The sequence below is a fragment of the Dama dama genome, chromosome 29 (genome assembly GCF_033118175.1).
Source record: "Dama dama isolate Ldn47 chromosome 29, ASM3311817v1, whole genome shotgun sequence".
In the NCBI taxonomy this organism is placed as follows: Eukaryota; Metazoa; Chordata; class Mammalia; order Artiodactyla; family Cervidae; genus Dama; species Dama dama.
The window spans coordinates 59,318,612-59,345,832 of record NC_083709.1 but is presented as its reverse complement, the minus strand read 5'-3'; the positions used below and the strand labels follow the sequence as shown (position 1 = coordinate 59,345,832).

General features: G+C 39.2%; 1 protein-coding gene across 9 annotated transcripts in view; it reads right to left on the bottom strand.

The window, feature by feature from the left end:
- The window catches only part of PCSK5 (proprotein convertase subtilisin/kexin type 5), a 494,109-nt gene that overhangs the window by 165,013 nt on the left and 301,875 nt on the right, over positions 1-27,221 (bottom strand). For all 9 annotated transcript variants that reach the window (XR_009691159.1, XM_061132953.1, XM_061132954.1 and 6 more), the window contains exons 13-16: positions 27,060-27,196; positions 14,024-14,167; positions 9,995-10,097; positions 8,336-8,529 (exon numbers count right to left, since the gene is read on the bottom strand). Coding sequence is in view for 8 of the 9 variants with exons in the window: in XM_061132953.1 (XP_060988936.1) it covers positions 8,336-8,529; positions 9,995-10,097; positions 14,024-14,167; positions 27,060-27,196 (578 nt within the window). In the remaining variant the exon portion in view is untranslated. The remainder of the gene's footprint in view (positions 1-8,335; positions 8,530-9,994; positions 10,098-14,023; positions 14,168-27,059; positions 27,197-27,221) is intronic.

The following is a 27,221-nucleotide window of genomic DNA, read 5'->3' as shown; positions in this document are numbered from 1 at the left end:
ATACATATACATGTATCTATTCTTTGTCAAGTTCTTTTCCCACTTAGGTTATTACAGAATATTGAGCAGAGTTCCCTGTGCTTGTTGGTTATCTATTTTAAATATGGTAGTACGTACATGTCAATCCCAAACTCCCAATCTATCTCTGCCCTTTACCCTTCCCTCTGGTAACCACACATTCATTGTCTAAGTCTGTGAGTCTGTTTATGTTGTGTAAATAAGTTCATTTGTATCATTTCTTCTAGATTCTGCATATAAATGATATCATATGATATTTGTTTTTGTCTTGCTTCACTTAGTATGATAATCTCCAGGTCTATCTATGTTGGTGCAAATCGTATTATTTCATTCCTTTAAATGACTGAGGAATATTCCATTGTTTATATGTAGCACATCTTCTTTATCCAGTCATCTTTTGATTGACTTTTAGATTTCTTCCATACCTTGGTTATTGTAAACAGGACTGCAGTGAACACTGGGGTGCATGTACTCTCTCAAACCATGTTTTTCTATGAATATATGCACAAGAGTAGGATTGCTGGATCATATGGTAGCTGTATTTTTAGTTTTTTAAGGAACCACCATACTGTTCTCTATAGAGGCTCTACCAATTTACATTCCTACCAACAGTATAGGAGAGTTCCCTTTTCTCCACAACCTCTCCAGCATTTCTTGTCTATAGATTTTTTTATCATGTCCATTCTGACTGGTGTGAGGTGATAGCTCTTTGTAGTCTTGCTTTGTATTTCTCTAATAGTGACGTTAAACATCTTTTTATGTGCCCCTTGGCCATCTATACATCTTCTTTGGAGAAGTGTCTATTTAGGTCTCCTGCCCATTTGTAAATTTTGAAGACTAATCCCTTTTTGGTTGCATTTTTTTTTTTTTTTTCACCATTCTGTGAGCTGTCTTTTATTTTGTTTAGGTTTTCTTCACTGTGCAAGCACTTTTGAGTTTAATTAGGTAACATTTGTTGGTTTTTACTTCCATCTGGGAGATGGATCAGAAAAGATATTGCTGTGATTTGTGTTCAAGAATGTTCTGACTGTTTTCTTCTAAGAATTTTATATTAATAGTACTCAGTCTTACATTTAGGTCTTTAATCCATTTTGAGTTTATTTTTGTGTATGGTGTTAAAGAATGTTCTGATTTCATTTTTTTGGTTTGTTTTTATTTTTTACATATAGCTGTCCAGTATTCCCAATACCATTTACTGAAGAGTCTTTTGTCCATTGTATAGTCTTGCCTCCTTTGTTGTAGACTAATTGGCCATAGGTATGTGGGTTTATTTCTGGGCTTTTTATCCTCTTCCATTGATCTATATTTCTGTTTTTGGATAAGTATTACATTGTTTTGATGACTATAGATTTGTTACATAGTCTTAAGTCAAGAAGCCTGATTCCTCCAGCTCCGTTTTCCTTTCTCAAGATTGCTTTGGCTATTCAGGGTCTTCTATATCTCCAAACAAATCTTACAGTTTTTTTTGTTGTTCTTAGTTCAGTTCAGTTCAGTCGCTCAGTCGTGTCCAACTCTTTGCAACCCCATGAACGTCAGTACGCCAGGCCTCCCTGTTCATCACCAACTCCCGGAGTCCATCCAAACCCATGTCCATTGAGTCAGTGATGCCATCCAGCCATCTCATCCTCTGTTGTCCCCTTCTCCTCCTGCCCTCAATCTTTCCCAGAATCAGGGTCTTTTCCAATGAGTCAGCACTTTGCATCAGGTGGCCAAAGTATTGGAGTTTCAGCTTCAACATCAGTCCCTCCAATGAACACCCAGGACTGATCTCTTTTAGGATGGACTGGTTGGATGTCCTTGCAGTCCAAGGGACTCTCAAGAGTCTTCTCCAACACCACAGTTCAAAAGCATCAATTCTTCGGTGCTCAGCCTTCTGTATAGTCCAACTCTCACATCCATACATGACCACTGGAAAAACCAGAGCCTTGACTAGATGGACCTTTGTTGGCAAAGTAGTCTCTACTTTTTAATATGCTGTCTAGGTTGGTCGTAACTTTCCTTCCAAGGAGCAAGCGTCTTTTAATTTTATAGCTGCAATCACTATCTTCAGTGATTCTGGAGCCGAGAAAAATAAAGTCAACCACTGTTTCCCCATCTGTTTGCTATAAAGTGATGGGACCAGATGCCATGATCTTAGTTTTCTGAATGCTGAGCTTTAAGCCAACTTTTTCACTCTCCCCTTTACTTCATCAAGAGGCTTTTTAGTTCTTCTTCACTTTCTGCCATAAGGGTGGTGTCACCTGCATATCTGAGGTTATTGATATTTCTCCCAGCAATCTTGATCCCAGCTTGTGCTTCTTCCAGCCCGGTGTTTCTCATGATGTACTCTGCATGTAAGTTAAATAAGCAGGGTGACAATATACAGCCTTGACACACTCCTTTTCCTATTTGGAACCAGTCTGTTGTTCCATGTCCAGTTCTCACTGTTGCTTCATGACCTGCATATAGGTTTCTCAAGAGGCAGGTCAGGTGGTCTGGTATGCCCATCTCTTGAAGAATTTTCCACAGTTTATTGTGATCCACACAGTCAAAGGCTTTGACATAGTCAATAAAGCAGAAATAGATGTTTTGTTTTTTTTTTAACTCTTTTGCTTTTTCGATGATCCAGTGGATGTTGGCAATTTGATCTCTGGTTCCTCTGCCTTTTCTAAAACCAGCTTGAACATCTGGAAGTTCACGGTCACATATTGCTGAAGCCTGGCATGGAGAATTTTGAGCATTTCTTTACTAGTGTGTGAGATGAGTGCAATTGTGTGGTAATTTGAGCATTCTTTGGCATTTCCTTTCTTTGGGATTGGAATGAAAACTGACCTTTTCCAGTCCTTTGTTCTACTTCTGTGCAAAATGCCATTGGTAATTTGATTGAATCTGTAGCTTGCCTTGGGTAGTCAGTCATTTTGACAATATTGATTCTTCCAGTCCAAGAACATAGTATATTTCAATCTCTTTGTCATCTTTGATTTTTTTCATCAGTGTCTTATAGTTTATAGAGTACTTTCCTTAGGTAGGTTTACTCCTAGGTATTTTATTGTTTTTGATACCATGGTAAATAGGATTGTTTTCTTAATTTTGCTTTCTGATTTTTGTTGTTAATATATAGAAATGCAACAAATCTCCATGTACTAATTCTGTATCCTGCAACTTACTGAATTTATTGATGAGTTCCAGTGGTTTTCTTGTAGCATCTTTAGGATTTTCTATGTATAGTATTATGTCATTTGCAAACAGTGACAGTTTTATTTCTTTTCCACTTCTTTTACTTTTTTTCTTTTCTGACTGCCATGGCTAGGACTTCCAAAACTATGTTGAATAAAAGTGGCAAAAGTGGACCTACTTGTCTTGTTCATGATTTAAGGGAAAATGCTTTCAGCTTTCAGTGTTGAGTATGATGTTAGCTGTAGGTCTGTCACATATGGCCTTTATTATGTTGACATATATTCTCTCAATGCTTGCTTCTGGAGAGTTTTTATCATAAATGGATGTTGAATTTTGTCAGAAGCTGTTTCTGCATCTATTGAGATGATCATATGGTTTTTATTCTTTAATTTGTTGATGTGGTGTATATAGTATCCTTCTTTAGTTTTCTTTATGGCCTTTGTTTTAAAGTTTATTTTGTCTAATAAGAGTATTATGACCCCTGCTTTCTTTTCTTTTGAATCTGCATGAAATATCTTTTTCTATCCCCTCACTTTCAATCTTTGTGTGTCCTTTGCCCTAAAAATGGGTCTCTTATAAGCAGCATATTGTAGGCTCTTGTATTTTTTTAATCAAATTGCTACTCTGTGTATTTTGATTACAGCATTTAGACCATTGACATTTAAGGTGATTATTGATAGATATGTATTTATTGCCATTTTAAACCTTGCTTTCTCATTGAATTTAAATTTCTTCTTTGTCACTTTATCTGTTGTTGTTATGGTTTGATTTTCTTTTGTATTATACTTAATGTTCTCTTCTCTTTGGTTTCTGTGAATCTACTATATGTTTTTGATTTGTGGTTATCCTGTTTTTCAATTATGTTAACCCCTTCCTATATCTACTTGCCTTAGACTGGTAGTCATACAGGCTCAAACACATTGTAGAAGTAAAAATCTATACGTTCTTGCTCTTCTCCACATTTTATAACTTTGATGTCCTCTTTCATATCTTCATTGTTAGGGAAATTAAAATAGAGGTAGTCTTGTTCAGGCTTCAGAAGCAGGAGAGCAGGCCTCTGACTTCTGACCTTGCCAGGACTGTGTGCCTGCCTATAAGTACACGACTTGTTGCTGGAAAGTTAAGGGGCACTTTACGTAAGAAAGTGTAATGGGTCTTGGAATTTTATTAAGCCCTTGAGGGCTTGGCCAGCCCCCTTCCCCTCTCCAGGGTCTAAGAAGTCTTATGAATCACAAGGAGAAACAAATAGCATTGTAAAAGTTAAAGGAAAAAACCAGGGCTGCCGTTTTGCATACAAAGTGATGAATATATTAGTTAGTTTTTGGCCTGGGATTATAAGCAGGAGCTCCCCAAACTGCAATTTCAAGTCTTAACCCGTGGAGTGTATACACTTCCTGGGACCGTTTCCCAGCTGGAACTTCAGATTGCTGTCACTCAGGACTTTAAAACACTATTCAAGTCTAGATGTAGGTTGTCGGCTCAATTTGGTGATAATGTATGTTGTTACTTCTCTATATTGCTTCTATTTCTTTCCTTTAATGACTATATAATTGAAACTAAGTCAAATAATCCTCTATTAGAATATTAAAATTGTTCATTGTGTGTGCAATGAGTGGTTGCTTTTGTTAACTAATCCTTTGAACTGAAAATGAGATAGAACTTTCAGCAAAACATTCATGTTCGTCCTTTTGCTGTTCATTTTAATTGTTGTTACTTTCATAGAAATTTTTTGATTTAATTTTAAATCTGTGTACTGGCTTATCAGTTTGTGTGCAAAACGGCAGCCCTGGTTTTTTTTTCCTGATAGCTCAGTTGATAAAGAATCCACCTGCAATGCAGGAGACCCTGGTTTGATTCCTGGGTTGGAAAGATCCGCTAGAGAAGGGATAGGCTACCCATTCCAGTATTCTTGGGCATTCCTTGTGGCTCAGCTGGTAAAGAATTCACCTGCAATGTTGGAGACCTGGGTTCTTGGTCTCCTGGAGAAGGGAAAGGCTACCCACTCCAGTATTCTGGCCTAGAGAATTCCATGGACTGTATATAGTCCATGGGATCACAAAGAGTCAGACACGACTGAGGAACTATCACTTTACTTTCAAACTGTGATTTTCTCTTACTTATAGATTATTTCTTTTCCATTTGGAGAAGGCCTTAATATTTCCTTTAGGATAGGTTTAGTATTGTTTTATTCTTTTGATTTTTATCTGAGAAATTCTTTATCTCTCTGTTCTAAATGGTAATCTTGCTGGGTAGAGTATCCTAGGTTGCAGGTTTTTCCCTTTCAGAACTTTGACTATATCTTGCCACTCCCTCCTGGCCCGCAACATTTCTGTAGAGAAATGAGCTGATAGCCTTATGGGGGTTTTCTTGTCATTAACTCTGTTTTTCTCTTGTTGCTTTTAGAATCCTCTCTTTAACTTTTGCCATTTTTATTATGTCTTGGCATAGATCCGTTTGGGTTTATCATATTTCGAACTCTCTGTGCTTCCTGTACCTTGATACCTGTTTACTTTAGGTTTGGGAAGTTTTCTGCCATAATTTCTTAAAATGCATTTTCAGCCCCCTTTTCTTATTCTTCCCCTTCTGGAATCCCCATCACGTGTACACTGGCATGCTTTATACTATCCCATACGTCTCTTATATTGTTTCTAGTCTTTTTTCCCATTTGGCTTTCTGTCTGCTGTCCTGATAGGATAAAGGGAATAATCCAATCTTCCAGATCACTTATTCATTCTTCTGTAATGTTCATATGTTCATTGTGCTGTTCATTGCCATTAGCTCAGCTTTCATCTCTGTAAATGAGTCTTTCTAATTTTTCTTGCTCTCTCTTTCTAGTTCCTTTTTACAGTATTCTGCGTTTCTGTCAATAGCCTTTCTTAATTCCTTCAGTATTTTCATCATCTCCTTTCAAAAACTGGTGTCTATTAGGCTGAAAAGATCTGTTTCATTGTTCTTTCAGGGGAATTCTCTTGGTCTTTTACCTGAGAGTAGTTCCTCTCTTCTTCATTTTACTTCTCTTACCTTGTGAGTTTAGGAGAAAGAATTACCTACCGTGGTCTTGGAGGGCTGTTTATATGTGGCGGAGTTCATGTGTAGCTTGTGTGGGTTTAATACATTTGGTGCAAGGGCTGTTTTAGTACCAATGCCTGTTGCTTCTTTCCTTAGTATGTGCTGGTCATCATCCTCTTGATATAGGCTGTGCCCAGTCCTGGGATCCTTGGCAGTGGTGGTGGTTCAGGCGTGCCCCCCAGGGCACATGATGGGGGAAGAGCTGGTTCACAACCACTCCTTGGGGCTGGGCGTGTTTTCCAAGGTTCAGGCTTCTTGACTGACTTTTGAATTTTTTCTTCAAGGAATACTACTTACTTCTGATCCCTTAGGTCTGCTCCACATTCTTTTTCTCTTTTTTCCATCAAGTTGCAGGTCATGTTCCAAACTTGAGGGAAAATAAAAACTACAGCTGGAACCCCTCCCCACTGCTCTAAAGGTAAGTCAAAAGCCCCATCTCCCTCATAGAGAAGTGCTCCCTGTGTTTGAATCAGAAAACTTCTTAAGGAGCAAGGGTATCCACTTCAAAATTCTTGCTGCTTTTAAAAAAAAAAACAAAAAAAAACTCTTTCCTTTAAAGTTGCATTTTCTTTTTTCTCTGGTTGGGTAGAAACAAGAAATTTCACTGTCATACTGTGGTGTGACACTCTCATTCAGATATATTACCCAGGGTTCAGAAATAAAGCAAAAAATTCCTGCAGTCCTTACCAGGGCCATACTAGAGCACTGTCTAAAAAGAGGTGTGCCTGAGGATTACGGAATTCTCTAGGGAGTATGCCTTCTCTGTTTACTAATGGCATTTGATTAGAGCCCACATTCTATGAAGTTACATGTTAATTTATAAATTTTTGTTTGATAAAAGTTGCAAGTGAGTTCTGCCCATTTGAAAAAATAACCCTCCAAAATTCTAATTGTATTCTCATGTATGAAATTTATTCAGTTTTTTCCCTAACTCAGCAAATGGAGTTCATTTGCCTTTCCTGGTGGACTGTAATACCTGATAGTCTTTGAACCCAATTATCACCTTTAGTTTCCTTTATTGATGGGTTAAATAACTCTCTGATAAATTTCCAGGCTTTATTTACATGCAAGTTATGTTTTTAACCTTACTGATATCATAAAGGTCTGTTTCCTTTGCTTAGTGTGCAGAAAAAAGCAGGCCTGGCTGCTATCCTTGTAAGGTTGGCCCATGGCGGACATCTGGGAAGTTGGATTTCATGGTTTCCCACTACCCTGACTAGAGTGGCTCATGGTGCCTAAACTGTTTGTAGAAACAATATGGCTTGTATTGAATACCTGCTTTTCTTTGCAGAGTCTGGAATTTTGGTATGTTATAGGCAGAGGGTGCCTTCATGTTTTTGTTTAGTCACTAAGTCGGGTCTGACTCTTTTGAGACCCCATGGACTGTAGCCCGCCAACTGTAGCCCGCCCGGCTTCTCTGTCCATGGGATTTTCCAGGTAAGAATACTGGAGTGGATTGCCATTTCCTTCTCCAGGGGATCTTTGCAACCCAGGGATCGAACCCATGTCTCCTGCATTGGCAGGTGGATTCTTTACCACGGAGCCACCAGAGGAGCTTTCATGACCAGATCCCAGTTAGAACTCTGGGTGCTGAAACCCTAGGGAGGTTCCCTGGTAGCTGAGCTTCACACATAGTCACAGATTTTTGATGGGAATGGGATGCATCCTGTGTCACTCCATTGGAAGAAAACTCTTGGAAGCTTGCACCTAGTTTCCTCCAGACTTTGTCCCGCATGCCTTTCCCCTTTGCTGATTCTACTCTGTATCTCTTTACTACAGTAAGTTATAACCATGAGTTCTTGAGTACAATTATATACCGAGTCTTGTGGGTCCTCCTAGGAAGTCAGTGAAGCTGAGGCAGAGCACCCCTTGAAGGAGTTAGTTACAGGTATTTTTACACAAAATATGTTTTGCAAAATTTTCTACAAATTCTTTTTTACAAAATATTCTAGTGTTATCCTAAAAATTGACTAGCTCCTTTTTGATATTAAGAAAGGGCCTAGATGTCATGAGGGGGACTATCCCTCCCAAGGTCGTTCAAGTGGAAACCTTATACTTCCTCTCTAAAAACCAAATTTGGGAATCAACTCACTGGTGTCCTGATATGATCCATCAGGGCAGTGAGTGACACAGCTGTTGGTTTCTTCATTCAGGAAGTATCCGTATTTACAGGACAGGCACTGGTCCCCGTGGCTTCCGAAGCAGGACTCGCAGTTGGGGGCACACTTTCTGCACCGCTTCTTGTCAGCATGGTAGTGGCCAGGAGGGCAGCTGGAGACGCAGATTCTGCGTTGTGGAATGACAAAGAAGAGCAGTGTCACCAGAGAGTCAGTCCTGAGTCAGTAAGGTGCTGAGCACACAGCGGTCCTCATTCTCAAAATCCTTTTTAAACATCCAAAGGGTAAGCCTTCTCGTATGTAGGGTGCTGACGTAGCACTGCAGTTACATAATACCAAGTCCATCAAGCAAGGAATGTCTTGGTCCAAACCGTCTTCCAGTTCGGGTCTAGCTCTTTAAAGGGGATGATGGCTAGAAACTGAGTCTCGACAAGAAGGGTGTCTGTTGGGTTGAAGGGAAGATGTGTGAGCCATGATTTTATGCAAAAATCCCTATATAAGGGATTAACTTCTATTGTTGTGTATTGTTATATGAATTCTGGGGTGTGTATGCTATTGTCTAAATTAATATATTTAAGGAGTTCCCTACTGGCTTAGTGGTTAGGATTCTGGGCTTTCACTGATGTGGCCCTGGGTTCAGTCCCTGGTTGGGGTACTGAGATCCTGCAAGCTGTGTGGCATAGCCAAGAAAAAAAATGTATTTGAAAATTTATGCTGTTTATGATAAAAAAAAAAAATAACTTCTTTGTTTGCCCATAACTGAAGGTCTGGGCTTTACTTATTCATTTAACAAGTACTTACTGAGTACTAATTAAATGTCAGGCATTTGCCAGTCTAGGAGATAATGAGAGGGGCTGGGGTGGCCAAGGACTTTTCCTTTTAAGAAATTTATTTTTAATTAAAAATTCTTTTTAAATTTAATTTTTGCTTTATATTCCCTTTAAAGAACTGAAATTCCAGCATGGATGTGACAGGAAGGGGACCTGGGTGACTGGAGTGTGGATACCCTGCAGCTTGGCTTCCCAGAGTGAGTTTCCTTCTGAAACCGGAGGGAGAGGTGTTAGGGATGTGGGAAGCAGCCTGGAAGAACATGGCTTCTGATGGGCAGTGTGTTCCACAGCCGTCCCTGTGGATACATATCCGCTCAAGGCAGAAGCCAGGAGCTCAGAAGCATGGGTTCAAGCAGGCCCACCTTACTGTCCAGAGCAGAGCAGTGAGGACGTACAGGGACCAGCAGCTTTGCCACATGGAAAGCTTACACTTTGAGGAATTCAGAAAATCATCCATTTCCTGGGGGGAAAGTGCAGCTGTGGGGCCTCAAACATCAGTGGGATGGAAAGGTCTAGAAGGGAAGATCAGGCATGTGCATATCTAGCCCCTCCCCATCATCCTTTGAAATATGAGAAAAGACCTCTGCAGTTTCCTAGCCTACAGACCAAAACTGGGTGTTTTGTAATTCAGTATCAGTTTCACTATTCGAATGATGCAGCGAGGCGTAGGGGCCTGTGCAGCAGCACCTGGACTTCGGTCCTGCGGGGGAGACCCTGGAAACCTGCCCCTGGTGAACTGTGGGAGCTCCGAGGAACTGCCACCCGGGAGCGTGCTTCAGGTACCCGAGGGGGCATCTCGCTTACCTGGTGTTATTTTTCAGCTTGTAGTAGTAGTGCAAACAGTCATTGCAGTGGTCGGGTCCTGGCCCATCACAGCCCACCTCACTGCACTCAGGGTCACAGGGACCTCCAAAAGAAACCAGAACAACACTTGGAAAAAGTGATTTTAAGCAAGTAAGTGTTAACTTGAATTTGGGATAAAAATAGGCTTTTTCTCCCCCTTACGCAATAAGAGTTTTCCTTAAGAGTTTCTAATGCACTGAGATGGATTAATGTTTAATGTGGCTATAAGCCCAGAGATGAATTCTTGCTTTTCTAGGGGGGAACCTCAATTACCTAAGTATCAAGCATGTAACTCCTAGTCGGGATCTTGTCTTCAAAGTACACATATAGATGCTTTGTGGGAAATGACAAATAATCCAGAATTCAAAAGAACAAAACCACTGCAGCAACTAGAAAAAAAAAAACTGATTGCAATTAAATATGCATAATAATAAAAATGTTGGATTCATACAAAAATGAGAATTTTATGCTGTTGGCAGAAAAGAGGGCTGTTATTCAATGTCCTGACCAGACTGCCTCTCTTATCCAAGGTCATTAAAGCCACTGAGTACCTCTGAGATTCTGGAGCCAGAAAGAAACATCATTATGGCACCTGGCACAATTTTATCAGCATCTCGTCTTGGATTACAAAGCAGGTACTTCAGGCACAGATAATAGATTTAAAATTGCATCCTACCCATAGGCCAATGGGCAACTCAACAAAAGAAAACTACACCTGAGTTTTAAAAGATGCAAGCAAGCTTAAAGAATTCCAGACCAAGGATGAAGGTTCCTCATGTCTGTTGCTGTGTATTCTTTGGTGAAGAACTAGAAAGAATGCACAGGCAGGAAAAAATAATGCTAAAAAGAGCTATTTTGTGATTGGTGAAAAGAGATTTTCTAATGACATGGGCTAGTTATAGATAATTTATTTCTTTGACTGACTCCCTTTTTTTGTTTTCCATAGTTTGAGACAGTTGGTCTCATAATCTTCAAGCTATTTCCCATTGAAAACTCATATGATTTTAACTAGTGATTTACATGGTGCATGAAATATACAGAAAGTCAGTCAAGGGTACCAGAATTGTCTTGAGCCACACTTATTTTAATCAAAAGGTCTTACTTTTGTTGAAATTTGGTTTCCTTTAGTCATTGTAGGACTATGTTCTACAGTTACTAAATTGAAACATAAAATGGTAGGAGTAGGGGAGGAATGATCTGGAGAAAAATCTAGTAGCCATATACCCTCATTCTGCAGATAAAAATGATTTTTCCAAAAGTTATAGTGGCTTGCCTAGTTGATCATATAGCTAGGAGAGTTGGGGTCAACAGAGGTCCTGCTTCTTAGTTCAGGCCTCCTACTTAGGGGTAGGTCATGACCTTTGGATCTGAATAGAAATGAGTCATTTTAAAATGCTACAGACTTAACGTATATTTCTGCTTAATCATAAGAGTCATTTGACAGCACTGATTATCTCTGTTTTCCCAAAAGCCTTAAAATTGATCTTGAAATTAAGTTTCACAGCTATTGCAGCTTGGAACATTTTAGCTGACTACTGTAGTTCATGAGGAGAGAGTGCTTCTGCTTCTGCTAAGTGAGAGTTGAAGCTCAGCCAGCTGTGGGTCCCACAGTGCCTGGAATTCGATGAAACAGTACAGGGACCTAGTTATGAGAATGCCATCTGACCCTCTCAAAGGCTGACTTCTTAATGAAAATGAAAATCACAGCTCCAAAGAAAAGGAGTTATTGGGTGGCCCTAAATTTTCACCAGATGATTTCTACAATTAAAAAAAAAATCCCAAACCATTTATTCTTGATATGTGCCAAAGGACTCTGTATGGCAGGGTCACATGCTGTGCTGTTTCTTTCATAATCCTAAACTATCCCAGATGCAGTTTAGCATTTTAGGTTGCTGGGTAATAATGAAATAATTGTCTTTGTTTTCTCACAAGTGCCAATGTGGACATTTTGGAGATGCAGTGAGAAAAACCACAAAATGTATATAACTGTTTGGAATTTTAACATTACCAAAATTTGAATGGGAAACATACCATAAGACACATAGTAATATATTACTGTTAGCTCCATTTATGTTTTTAGATATACTTTGTCCTATCAGAGAAGACAAAATAAATGGTTTGCTGGTTGTAACATGAATAGTAATGTTATAAACTTAAAGCAAAAGTTGAACACAATCTAGCTCTGGTTAGTTCAATTGGTCTGAATTCTCTAAGCTGGTTATTGACACTAGGATACTACCTGTTCAGAATAAAAGGAACCAAATGCATATTTTAAATACTCTGTTAAAGTGATTAATGAAAAAGAATCTCAGAGAGCTTAGCTGCAGGAAGACAAGATGGTTCCGGTCTAAGGGTACAATAAGCTGATATTTAAAAACAGTTCTCCATTAGGGAAAGCCTTTTTCGTTAAGTGTTACATCCCAGAAGAAGTGAATGTTGCTGGAAGTGGTAAACAGTACAATAAGACAGGACTCACAAATACACTGGGAAAGAGAAAAGATAATTTGCAGATGATAGGTCTACAGTACCTAACTACTCCAGAAAATCAACTCTAAAATACACAAAAACTCTAAAATACAACAAATAAAGTTAAGTGAAATGGTCAGATGTAAGGTAAACATACAATAGCCAGTAGATGTCTCTGATACCAGAATACAGTAGTTAGAAAATATGGAATGTTTTCCATTACAGTAGTAACTAGACCCAAAATATGTAGAAATAACACTACCAAGAAAAACACTTCATAAAATTAAAGGATTTCAGTAAAAAAACGTCTGTTTTGGATGGAAAGACTGTAAACTGTAAAAACAATTCTTCCCATGAGATTGCATGTATATTTAAACTAAATTTCAATGAGATTTTTAAAGGGGGACTTAAGAATGCCTATGAGGATAAGTAGATGTTCAGCATATTAAAATATATTGTGGGTGCTACTGGATTAAGTATTATTAGATTGATAAATCAGAAAAAGTGGTATCAGAAGAGACCCTGGTATAAGAACTTACTGTGTTATTATAAAGGAAACAATCTAATAAAAGTAGGGATGGCAACTCAGTCATTAGTCTGTTTGAAAGATAAAGACAGAACATCACTTTACAGTGTATATTATAAATCAAAGTAAGTTCTAGATGAGTTAATGGCCAAATGTAAAATCAGATTACAAAACTATGCATGTGGATATTTATTTTTAAAGAATAAACATTCTGTATAAAAGAAATTATAAATGTTATATGAAACTATAAACTCTGCCCTCCAGAGAAATGGTTTTTAGCAAATATGAGACAATGTGAGAGTCAATAACATACAAAAAGTTTTTATAAGTAAGAAAAGTGACCTCAGAACTACAAAGGAAAAAAATGTTTAGCTTTCCTAGCAGTCAAAACTATAAAAATTTAAATCTGTTCTTTGGTTTTTTTCTTTCCACTCAAAGCTGGCAGGAATGAGGGCAGTAACACTGCTCATGGTGTGGACTGGTACATCTTGTCTGGAAAGCGACATATCCAAGCCCTAAAACTGATGCTTCCCTTTGATGTGGTAATTCTTAGAACTCTATTCTAAAGAAATAGTCAAAGATGCTATAGTCAAAAACTGATAATGATATTCATTGAGCTCTTATTTAAAATAGTGTAAAAAATAATATAAAGCAAACTACATATCCCAGATTATGGATTAAATGTAATACAATCACAGGATGGATGATTATGCTGTCTTTTAAATATGTGTTCTAAGGGTATTTGACAACAGGGAAATATACTCCTAATAATATATTTAATGGGAGAAAAGGATATGAACGTTCTATATACAGTGTGATTTTAGTTTTGAAGAAAAAAACATTGATGTTTGAATATATGAATTTACACATACAAATATGTTTAAGGGATAGGAAGATGGATTGAAATAGATCACAATATGAGTAGAAGTATGTCTCCTTGGGGGAATGACGCATGAGCTTTTCTCCTTAGCCTGCCTTCTCACGGGAAGCCAGCTCACCTGCATAATCCTCCGCCCCATAGTCGTCGGTGGGGTCTTCCACTCGGCTGTAGCGGACACGCTCCACTTTAGGAAACTCATTGGTGGGGGAGTATGGCTGCACAGAGGTGCCATAGAGGACCAGAGACCATTCTTTCAATTTACCTTGGGAAACAGTAACAAAAGTATATCCTGAGCAAACATTCTCCCTTGAGCTTTACAATTTCTTTCATTCCTTTTAACTGAAGAAAAAGCAGTAGAAGAATAGAACTGTGGGACACAGATTCCTATGAATCATTGCATCACATACAGGGCTAGAAATGCATTTTCCACTGCTTGCAGAATTAACTATTTAATAATTCACATACCATGTATTTCCTGAGTAACAATTGCAGGATACATCCTAATTTAATCAGTTCTGTGTGTGTGTGAGAAACAACCATCTCAGATTGCTGGATCAAGGACTGAATTTCAAATTATGAGTACTTAAGAGAATCCTAGAATCTTACAGAAGGCCTTCTTTTTCTAGATATAAAGGTCTTATTCACATTTAAAAGCAGGATTGACATTCTCTGACTTGTTTATCAAAAATAAAAAGATTATAACAACTACTTTGTTTCACCTGATTCAAGTGATCAGTCAGTCTTAAGAATACATCACTATGTTAACTGATAGAACTGTGCTGTCCAATGACAGCCACTAAACCCATTTGGCTGTTTCCGTTTAACTAAAATTTAAAACCTCAGTTCTTCCGTCAGACCACATCTCAAGCGCTCAGTAACCACGTGTGACTGGGAGCACCACGGTGGACAGCACAGCTCTAGGAAACATTTCCACTGCTGGCAGCACGTCCTGCTGGGTGGCGCTCTCAGAGCATTTCCTGGCCAAGGGTGCCTCGGGGCCCGGGGGACGTGCTTTACCTGCTTGGGATGGCAGGTGCTCAAGGAGCATTTGCTCAATCCTTATTTAGTCATTCATCTCAGCTTTATAAAACTAAAATCTTTAATGCAAAAAGTAAACAGAAAACATATTTCCCTGACTTAATATAGTTCTTTTTAATATGAATCTTAAGTAAAAGTGATCAAGACAGAATCATTAAAAACATGGAAATATGCTGGCAGGAAGGCAGGCTACTTGCCGCCCCCACCCCCCCAGCCTTAGATCTCCTCCTTACCTTGGAGATACAGAGAATCTAGGTAAGGCTGGGGTTGGGCTCTGTCACAGTCCAGAGAGTGATGAACTTCAGATGTCTGATAATTTATTTGTTAGCATCTATTATCCCCATCAAATTGATGCTTATTTTTTATACGTGCTTACTATATGCTAAGTACATTTTATTCTGTTCAGTCGTCACAAGTGGGAAATAGATATTTTCACTGTATAGATGAGAAGACAGAGGCACAGAGGCTGATAAAGTTCCCAAAAGCAGTAAGAGGACAGACTGATATTAAAACCCATTTGGGGGTTCTGATTTAAGAGTAATATAGGAAGGTCGTGAACTCACTGCTGCTCATACACTCGGTGAATCGATAGCCACATGTGGGACAGTTTCCTCCAAAAAAAAAAAAAAAAACCAAAAGCAGCTGAGTGACTCCTGTGTGTGTGTGCTCAGTCATGTCTGACTCTGCACCACCACGGACTGTAGCCCACCAGGCTCCTCTGTCCATGGGATTCTCCAGGCCAGAATACTGGAGTGGGTTGCCATTTCCTCCTCCAGGGGTTCTTCCTGACCCAGGGATTGAACCCAGGTCTCCTGCATTGCAGGCAGATTCTCTACCACTGCCCCACCTGGGAGTGGCTCCTACTTATCAGGAAAACAAGGAAACCCCATGTCAAAATGGGTAGGAGAGGCTTAGACACATCCCACCATAAATTCCACCTTCTGTGCTGCAAGCAACAATCAGGAGGGGACACAGTACCCCCAGCTTCTCCCCCAAGGAGTGAAAAGTTTGACCCCCACATTGGGTATCACAACTTTTAAGACCTGCACTCGAGCCCCCAGACCATGTAGCTCTGAAAGCCAGTTGGGCTTCGGTCCACTGAAGAGTTCACCAGCATGGACTCTCCCCCTTGGGTGTTGTGCAGAAGTGGTTGACTGCAAAGCACCCAGACTTGCTGTGAAATAGGCTTATTTGCTTATCTTAAAGCACTGGCTGAGGGGCAGACATGTAATTTAACATACAGATAAGGAACTACTGAATACTCTCCAGAGATGGAGGCTCATGGGAGCCATCTGTGTGTAACCCCCTGGCCTCTTTAGCTTGTTGGTACCGAAAAGGAAGGGGCTTGTACCTTCAGCTGGCACCCAGGGGACACCTCTAGGTTGCTGGCTTTGCCGGTCAGTGGGGCTTAGGTTCACGCATCCCCTAAGACTATGAATAAAATTAATAAACCTTTAGGTAGATTCACCAAGAAGAAGAGAGAAAAGAAACCAGAAATTTAAAAGGAGACATTTGAATTAATACAAAATTTAAAAGGCTCATTAGATGACTATCAGCAATTACATACTAACAAACTGGAAGACCTACAAGAAATGAATGAATTCCTAGAAATATATATTCTACTAAGACTGAATCATGAAGAAACTGAAATCTGAATAGACCAATTATTGTAAGGAGATTGAATCAGTAATCAAGAACTTCCTAACTAAGGAATGTCCAGGATTAGACACCTTCACTAGTGGATTCTACCAAACAGTTAAATAAAAATTAATACCAATGCTTCTTGTGCATGCATGCGAAGATGCTTTAATCATGTCTAACTCTGTGTGACCTATGGACTGTAGCCTGCCAATCTCCTCTACCCATGGGATTCACCAGGCAAGAATACTGGAGTGGGTTGCCATGCTCTCCTCCTATAGATCTTCCCGACTTAGGGATCGAACCTGTCTCTCTTAGGTCTCCTACATTGGCAGGCAAGTTCTTTACTACTAGCACCACCTGGGGAGCCTGATCCTTCTCAAATTCTTCCAAAAAATAGAAGAGGAAGGAATACTTCAAAACTCATGTTATGAGGTCAGTATTATTACTCCGATGGGTTCCCAGGGAGCACAGTGGTAAAGAATCTGCCTGCCAAGGGTTTGATCATTAGGTTGGGAAGATTCCCTGGAGTAGAAAATGGCAATCCACTCCAGTATTCTTGCCTGAAAAATTCTATGGCCAGAGGAGCCTGGTGGGCTATAGTCCATGTGGTCGCAAAGAATAGGATGTGACTGAGCTGAGCATACATATTACTCTGATATCAAAACCAGATGTAAACATATATGCAAAAATCCTTAACAAAATATTAGCAAACTGAATACATCAATACATTAGAAGGATAATACATCATAATCAAATGGGATTTCAGGGATGAAAGCTTGTTTCAACATCTGAGAATCAATCAGTCTCATTTTCCACAGTAACAAAATGAAGGCTTAAAACTCATAATTATCTCAATAGACGCAGAAAAGCACTGACAGAATTCAACATCCATTTATGAAAAAGACTTTCAACAAAGTGGTTATAGAGGGAACATTTGTCAACATAGTAAAAATAAAGATCAGGAACAAGGATGTAGGCAAGAAAAAGAAATAAAAGGCATATAAGTTATAAAGGAAGAAATGAAACTTTTGTAGATGACATATTATATATAGAAACTCCTAAAGACTCTACCAGAAAACTTAGAAATAAGCAACAAAGTCAAAGAAGTTTCAAGATACAAAATTAATGTACAAAAATCTGTTACATTTCTTTACACAAATGATAAGACTATCAGAGAAAGCAATCCTATTTACAATTGCATCAAAAGAACAAAATATCTAGGAAAAAATATAACCAAGAAGGTGAGATCTGTACATTGGAAACTAAGAAATTGATGAAATAAATTGATGACATGAATAAATGGAAAGATATTCCATGTTCATGAATTATGGGAATATTATAAAAATGTCCCTACTACCTAAAGTAATCTACAGATTCAATGTAATCCTTAGGAAAACTCCAAAGGCATTTTTCACAGAAATAGAACAAAGAATCCTAAAATTTTTATGGAACCAAAAGACCTAAAATAGCCAAAGCAATCTTGAGAGAGAACAAAGCTGGAGTTATCATGCTCCCTGATTTCAAACTATATTACAAAGGTATAATAATCAAATAGTAATGGTATTGACATAAAAGCAGATAAATAAATGAGACAGAGACGCACATGTATACAATCAATTTATGACAAAGGAGCCAAGAATATGTTGATGCAATAGAGAAAAGGCAGTCTTCAACAAACGGTGTTAGAAAAACTAGACCACTATCTAACACCATGCACAAAAACTAACTTGTAACGGCTTAGAGATTTAAATGTAAGACCTGAAACCATAAAACCTCTAGAAGAAAACCAATGGCACACTCCTTGACACTGATCTTGGGAATGATTTTTTGTATTTGACAACAAAAGCAAAGGGAACAAATGCAAAAATAAACACATGGGGCTATATCAAACTATAGAGCTTCTGCACAGCAAAGGAAATCATCGGTTAAATGAAAATGTAACTTATGGAAAATATTTGCAAATCATATATCTGATAAGGGGCAAATATCCAAAACATATAAAGATCTCATACAACTCAACAGCAGAAAAGCAATCTGATTAAAACATGGGAAGAGGATCTAAATAAATATTTTTCAAGAGTACACATAGATGGCCAGTATGAAGAGGTGCTCAACATCACTAATCATCCAAGAAATGCAAATTAAAACCACAATGAGCTATTACTTTACACCTGTTAGAATGGCTATTATCAAAAAGACAAGAAATAGCAAATATTGGTGAGGAAGCGGAGAAAAGGGAATCCTTATAAACTGTTGGTGGGAATGTAAATTTTCAGCCACTCTGGAAAAATTATGGGATTTTCTAAAAAAATTAAAAATAGAACTACCATGTGGTCCAGAAATTCCACTTCTGGGAAAAAAATAAAAAACACTCTTAAAAGTTATATGTAAAAAAAAAAATGTAAAAAAAAAAAAAAAAAAAAAGTTATATGTACCCACCTGTTCACTGCAGCATTATTTAGATAGCCTAAAAAAGAAGGCAGCCCACACGTCCAATGATGGATGAATGGATACACACACACACATATATATATAGACACATACACATGTAAATGTATATAGATAATATTTGGTGATAAAAGGGAATCTTTCCACTTGGGAAAACATGGATGGACCTTGCTAAGTGAAGTCAGATAGAAAATGGCAGATACTATATGATCTCTTATATGTGGAGTCTTAAAAAAATTTAAAAAGTAGAAGATTGAACACATAGATATACAGAACAGATTGGTCATTGCTAGAAGCAAGAGGTGTATAGGAGTGGATGAAATAGATGAAGGGGATCAAATGGTACAAACTACCACTTAAAAATTATTAAGTCCTGGGGATATAATGTACAGATTGGTGAGTATATTTAATAATAGTGTATTGTATACAACAAAGTCATTAAAACAGTGTATCTTAAAAGGTCTCATCACAGGAAAAAAATTATGTGAGGTGATGGATGTTCACTAGACTTATTGTGGTTATTGTTTTGCAATATATACAAATATAAAATTGTACAATTGCACAACTAAAACTAATATGTCAATTATCCTTCAATTAAAAAAAAATCTGTATCCAAATCTTACATTCTTAAACTGTTATATAATTCTGTCTTCCTGGTCTTTTCTAGAGTATAAGAACATGAAGTTTAAAAATAAACGTATTCTGGGCCACATTCATTGTTTTCTGACATTTGCACTGGGCCAGCAGGCTGGTTTATATTTGGTTTGCCCTCTGCCAGCTTTTCTCTGGACTCACTTGTTAATGACTATGCTAATCTTAATTAGGGTGTCATTCAGTCTCAGGATTTCAAGTCATAGACATTAAGTGCTGTCAAGAAATGAATGACTACCTGAAATTAATGACCTATCTGACTGCCTTTAGGTGGCAATGCAAAAAGAGAACTTCTTTTCCTTACAGCATCATCTCTCAAGTGCATAATGGGAGCACATGATACAAAGACAGTATGGGAAACCTAATCCATCAGTTACTCTAAAACCTGGTCCATTTAACTTAAGATCATCTTGGATCTAAAAATTTACCCGTGTAAGTGTTTAGAGAGTGCTGACTCATAACTGATTATTTCCCTTGGTGCCATTTCTGAAGTACATCATAAGCCCTCTGGGGATACCCTTGCTGGGCAATTTATCTTTTTATTTTTCACTTATTATGTAATTTTATTTCCATAGGATCTCTGCCACAATTCACATCAAATGCTGCCATATTTGGGCTGTCAATTTTTTCCTCCCCTACTTTTTCCATTTGCTAAATTCTGTAGGAGATTTTGCAGTGGAAATGGCAATATCTTGTGAAGAAATAGCAGTATAAATGCAGAATAAGAGAAAATCCATTCTGTTTGCTAATACTCAAATGCAATCTGCCCAAGGTAAAAATCAAAGATAGATTTAATATGCGATGGAACAAGAATAAGAAAAAAATCCTCCAAAAACCTTATTATGTTTTAATAATAAACAAATGGGAAGAAATAATAAATGTAAACTCAGTTTGGAGCCATATACATATATTTGGGAATGATTCTACTATTTAATTGGGCTAGAAGATTCTACATCTGCAACTGGATTACTAAAGAAATCCCACATTAATTGGAGGACTGTATGCCATAGTAACAATGACAGAAACAGAAAAACGTGAAAGTCCCTTTTCAAAGCTGTGTCTAATCCTAACCTGAAAGGTTAGTTGAAGAAAGGATACCTGAAGACCATGTGTTTCTGTTAGAGCCTTCTGAACCCAGGTTGTATAGCATTAGGGTATCTCTTCTGGCACAAAGGAGCATCTCTTAAGATGACTGGAGGTGACTAGGGTTAAACATTTAAACAGTATAAGGAGAAGTCAATGATACGAAATAGACAATTCTAGATGATCAGAGCTACTGCAGAGACCTTTTAACACAGATAATCACAATAAACTCTGGATAGACTCTGAACTCCTTGAGGGCAGAGAGAGAGATGAATAGCCTCACACCCCGGCATGCAAACCCCAGGTCTGTCATCAGTGTGCCCCGAGGGGTAGTCTGCTTGTGGGGAGGAGCATTTTATCACTGAGATGCATTAGAATGGTGATATTAAAGAGTTACTTTTATAACTGTCTCAAATTCTCAATAGATAACGCACCCCTTATGTCTGTAGGCTGCACCTTTCTTGGTACACAACTGCCACATCTAGACAGTGTTTATTTCGCTTAGATCTCTTGAGATATAAGAGTGACACATGCTGATGGATCTAGTGGGAGCTGCGCTTTAGTCAGGGCAGCTCCGTCCAGCCACCATGCCTGCTGTTGCCCCTGAGTGCCTTGACACAGTGCACCTCCATGGCATGAGCAAGAAGCATGGCTTGAAGAGAAGACGGAAGGAGAGGGGAAGGTCCTGGGAACTGAGATTAGGAACAAGTGAACGCTTTCCAGTAACTAGGATCTAGTGTATTCAGATGTTTTCTATCAACCCGGCCTTGCTGACAAACATCTGATTTCTGAGTAAGACCTTGGCAATTCTTACATATATGGTGGCTGCAGGAGGTGTGCTGGGCTCAGATATGCTTTCACAAAACTTTTATCCTGATTCATTGTAATCTTGCTACCATGATGGTTTTGATTCCCCTGAGTCTGGGACCACTGTGACAACACAGATGAACCACATCATGGAATAAAGGAAAAGAGATGGCTAAACTGTGTGCCCTAAAAATGGATCTCTCAGAATGAGTGACTTCCCCTGACTGGTGGGCAAAACTGTGGCAAATGTATGAGTCAGGGGGACTTCCCTGGTGGTCCAGGGGCTAAGACTCTGTGCTCTCAATGCAGGGGGCCTGGATTTGAATCCACATGCTGCAACTAAAGATCTGGCATAATCCACTAAGACCCAACACAGCAAAATAAATAATAAGTTAAAAATAAATATTTTTTTAAAATGTGTGCTTCACTCGTCACTTTACTGTTTGCTTCTTTTGCCTGATACAACCCACAGTATCCAAATGATACATAAAATTACAGTTAACTACAGAATGTTTGGGTTAATCTATTCTGATCAAAAGAGGACTTAGAATTGTACACCAGTCCTATAATGGCCCTCAAGCCTTGTTCTTCTGCAGATGGACTAGACAAAGGATTAAGAAGCAACAACTTATTAGATTATGGAAGATGTGGCCACAGCTGGGAGGGAATTGGGGTAGTTATCAAACAGAGAGAGCATTTGTTACTGAGCCAAGTACTACTCAGGGCTACAGCACAGGCAGTAAAGTTCAGTTCAGTCACTCAGTCATGTCTGACTCTTTGCAATGCCATGGACTGCACATGCCAGGCTTCCCTGTGTATCACCAATTCCCAGAGGTTACTCATACTAATGTCCATCGAGTCGGTAATGCCATCCAACCATCTCATCCTCTGTCGTTCCCTTCTCCTCTTGCCTTCAATTTTTCCCAGCATCAGGGTCTTTTCAAATGAGTCAGTTCTTCGTATCAGGTGGCCAAAGTATTGGAGTTTCAGCTTCAACATCAGTCCTTCCAATGAATATTCAGGACTGATTTCCTTTAGGATGCACTGGTTGGATCTCTTTGCAGTCCAGGGGACTCTCTAGAGTCTTCTCCAACACCACAGTTCAAAAGCATCAATTCTTCGGTGTTCAGCTTTCTTTATAGTCGAACTCTCACTATCATACATGACTACTGGAAAAACCATAGCTTTAACTAGATGGACCTTTGTTGGCAAAGTAATGTCTCTGCTTTTTAGTATGTTGTCGAGGTTGGTCATAGCTTTTCTTCCAAGGAGCAAGAAGCATCTTTTACTTTCATGGCTGCAGTCACCAACTGCAGTGATTCTGGAGCTCAAGAAAATAAAGTCTCTCACTGTTTCCCATCTATTTGCCATGAAGTGATGGGACCAGATGCCATGATCTTAGCTTTCTGAATGTTGAGTTTTAAGCCAGCTTTTTCACTCTCTTCTTTCACTTTCATCAAGAAGCTCTTTAGTTCTTCGCTTTCTGCCATAAGGGTCGTGTCATCTGCATATCTGAGGTTATTGATATTTCTCCAAGCAATCTTGATTCCAGTTTGTGCTTCATCCAGCCTGGCATATTTCATGACGTACTCTGCATATAAGTTAAGTAAGCAGGGTGACAGTATACAGCCTTGATGTACTCCTTTCCTGATTTGGAACCAGTCTGTTGTTCCATGTCCAGTTCTAACTGTTGCCTCTTGACCTGCTTACAGGTTTTGCAGGAGGCAGGTCAGGCAGTCTGGTATTTCCATCTCTTTAAGAATTTCCCACAGTTTGTTGTGATCCACACAGTCGAAGGGTTTGGTGCAGTCAATAAAGCAGAATTTGATGTTTTTCTGGAACTCGCTTGCTTTTTCGATGATCCAACAGATGTTGGCAATTTGATCTCTGGTTTCTCTGCCTTTTCTAAAACGAGCTTGAACATCTGAAAGTTCACACACTGTTGAAGCCTGGCTTGGAGAATTAATTTGCTAGTGTGTGAGATGAGTGCAATTGTGCAGTAGTTTGAACATTCTTTGGCATTGCCTTTCTTAGGGATTGGAATGAAAACTGACCTTTTCCAGTCCTGTGGCCACTGCTGAGTTTTCCAAATTTGCTGGCATATGGAGTGCAGCACTTTCACAGCATCATCTTTTAGGATTTGAAATAGCTCAACTGGAATTCCATCACCTCCACTAGCTTTGTTCGTAGTGATGCTTCCTAAGGCCCACTTGACTTCACATTCCAGGATGTCTGGTTCTAGGTAAGTGATCACACTATTGTGATTATCTGGGTCATGACGATCTTTTTTGTATAGTTCTTCTGCGTATTCTTACCTGGTGGTTCAGACGGTAAAGCATCTGCCTACGATGCAGGAGACCTGGGTTCGATCCCTGGGTGGGGAAGATCCTCTGTAGAAGGAAATGGCAACCCGCTCCAGTACCCTTGCCTGGGAAATCCCATGGGAGGAGCCTGGTAGGCTACAGTCCATGGGGTCGCAAAGAGTTGGACACGACTGAGCGACTTTACTTCAATATTTTACTTCTGTGTATTTTTACCACCTCTTAATATCTTCTGTTTCTGTTATGTCCATACTATTTCTGTCCTTTATTGTGTCCATCTTTGCATGAAATGTTCCCTTGGTATCTCTAATTTTCTTGAAGAGATCTCTAGTCTTTTCCATTCTGTTGTTTTCCTCTATTTCTTTGTGTTGATCACTGAGGAAGGCTTTCTTATCTCTCCTTGCTATTCTTTGGAACTCTATATTCAAATGGGTATATCTTTCCTTTTCTTCTTTGCCTTTTGCTTCTCTTCTTTTCTCAGCTTTTTGTAAGGCCTCCTCAGACAACCATTTTGCCTTTTTGCATTTCTTTTTCTTGGGGGTGGTCTTGAACACTGTCTCCTGTACAATGTCATGAACTTCAATCCATAGTTCTTCAGGCACTCTTGTCTATCAAATCTAATCCCTTGAATCTTATTTGTCACTTCCACCGTATAATCGTAAGGGGTTTGATTTAGGTCATACCTGTCTAGTGGTTTTCTCCACTTTCTTCAATTTAAGTCTGAATTTTGCAATAAGAAGTTCATGGTCTGAGCCACAGTCAGCTCCTGGTGTTGTTTTTGCTGACTGTACAGAGCTTCTCCATCTTGGCTGCAAAGAATATAATCAATCTGATTTGGTATTGACCATCTGGTGAGGTCCGTGTGTAGAGTCTTCTCTTGTGTTGTTGGAAAAGGGTGCTTGCTATGACCAGTTCATTCTCTTAGCACAACTCTCTTAGGCTTTTCCCTGCTTCATTTTGTACTGCAGGGCCAAATTTGCCTGTTAGTCCAGGTATCTCTTGACTTCCTACTTTTGCATTCCAGTCCCTGTAATGAAAAGGACATCTTTTTTGGGTGTTAGTTCTAGAAGGTCTTGTAGGTCTTCATAGAAACAGTCAACTTCAGCTTCTTCAGCCTTACTGGTTGGGGCGTAGACCTGGATTACTGATACTGAACACAGAGTGTTCACAGAGTGAACACTGTTCCGGCTCCCATCTCGTGCTGCATTTGTACTTCTCCTGATTTCATGTTACAAATAAGGTTCATACATTTAGCAGGAAGAGGGAAACAAGCCATGTGTGGCAACACAGTCTGAGATGACCTGAAGAGAACTCTGTTGACATCATGCATTACCATGTTTCACATATCAGGAAAGTTTTCTCTTTACTTAGCTCTTGGTCTCATGCAGGGCAGAATGCTATCACTCATTTTCTTTAGTGGCACCCAGTTTAGCTGGCATAGGCCAAATTCAAGGTCTTGTCTGCACTGAAAATTAAATTTAAAGCAAACTCAGAAAAGATATCGAAGGAAACCTGTCTGCTCTTAGGACTATGTGATTTAACCCATTGCATATGGACAAGGCTGGCTTGTTTTTTGATAAAGTAATGAAAGGTGGTTAGAGACATGGAACATCATTCTGAAATATCAATCAATCGCTGTCATGTTTTACCTTGTCTTTATATTTAAAGGTCTTTTCTTGAATTCTTACAGAATGCTCAAACTACCACACAATTGCACTCATCTCACATGCTAGTAAAGTAATGCTCAAAATTCTCCACGCCAGGCTTCAGCAATATGTGAACTGTGAACTTCCAGATGTTCAAGCTGGTTTTAGAAAAGGCAGAGGAACCAGAGATCAAATTGCCAACATCTGCTGGATCATCAAAAAAGCAAGAGAGTTCCAGAAAAACATCTATTTCTGCTTTATTGACTATGCCAAAGCCTTTGACTGTGTGGATCACAATAAACGGTGGAAAATTCTGAAAGAGATGGGAATACCAGACCACCTGACCTGCCTCTTGAGAAACCTATATGCAGGTGAGGAAGCAACAGTTAGAACTGGACATGGAACAACAGACTGGTTCCCAATAGGAAAAGAAGTACGTCAAGGCTGTATATGTCACCCTGCTTATTTAACTTATATGCAGAGTACATCATGAGAAACTCTGGGATGGAAGAAGCACAAGCTGGAATCAAGATTGCCGGGAGAAATCTCAATAACCTCAGATATGCAGGTGACACCACCCTTATGGCAGAAAGTGAAGAGGAACTAAAAGGCCTCTTGATGAAAGTGAAAGAGGAGAGTGAAAAAGATGGCTCAACATTCAGAAAACTAAGATCATGGCATCTTGTCCCATCACTTCATGGCAAATAGATGGGGAAACAGTGCAAACAGTGGCTGACTTTATTTTTTTGGGCTCCAAAATCACTGCAGATGGTGACTGCAGCCATGAAATTAAAAGACACTTACTCCTTGGAAGGAAAGTTATGACCAACTTAGACAGCATATTAAAAAGCAGAGACATTACTTTGTCAACAGAGGTCCATCTAGTCAAGGCTATGATTTTTTCCAGTGGTCATGTATGGATGTGACAGTTGGACTGTGAAGAAAGCTGAGCACCGAAAAATTGATGCTTTTGAACTGTGGTGTTGGAGAAGACTCTTGAGAGTCCCGTGTACTGCAAGGAGATCCAGCCATTCCATCCTAAAGGAGATCAGTTGAGGGTGTTCATTGGAAGGACTGATGCTGAAGCTGAAACTCAAATACTTTGGCCACTTCATGCAACAAGTTGACTCACTGGAAAAGACCCTGATGCTGGGAAAGATTGAGGGCAGGAGGAGAAGGGGACGACAGAGGATGAGATGGCTGGATGGCATCACTGACTCGATGGACATGAGTTTGAGTAGACCCCTGGAGTTGGTGATGGACGGGGACGCCTGGCGTGCTGCGATTCATGGGGTTGCAAACAGTCGGACACGACTGAGCATCTGAACTGAACTGAACTATCCTAAATTATTACTTTTCTAATGGTAATCTCAAGAATTGGAGTACAGGAGGACAACTCAAAGCACAAAATCACGTGATAAAGGATAAAAGGGATATATGAATGTGAAACACATTTATTGGCCAGAATATACACCATTTTTCTGTGCAATAAATCAAATTATAGAAAGAGACTTCTTACCTGGAGTCTTGAAGTTCCTCAGCTGAGAGGGAGTGTCATAAACTTCCAGGATCCAGTCACCGGCAGCTCGTTCTCCCCAGCAGTGAATGGTCATGAACTCCCAATTTTTAAATCCTTCCATGGAATGATCAAAAAGCCTGAGAGAGAGCCATAAAACATTGC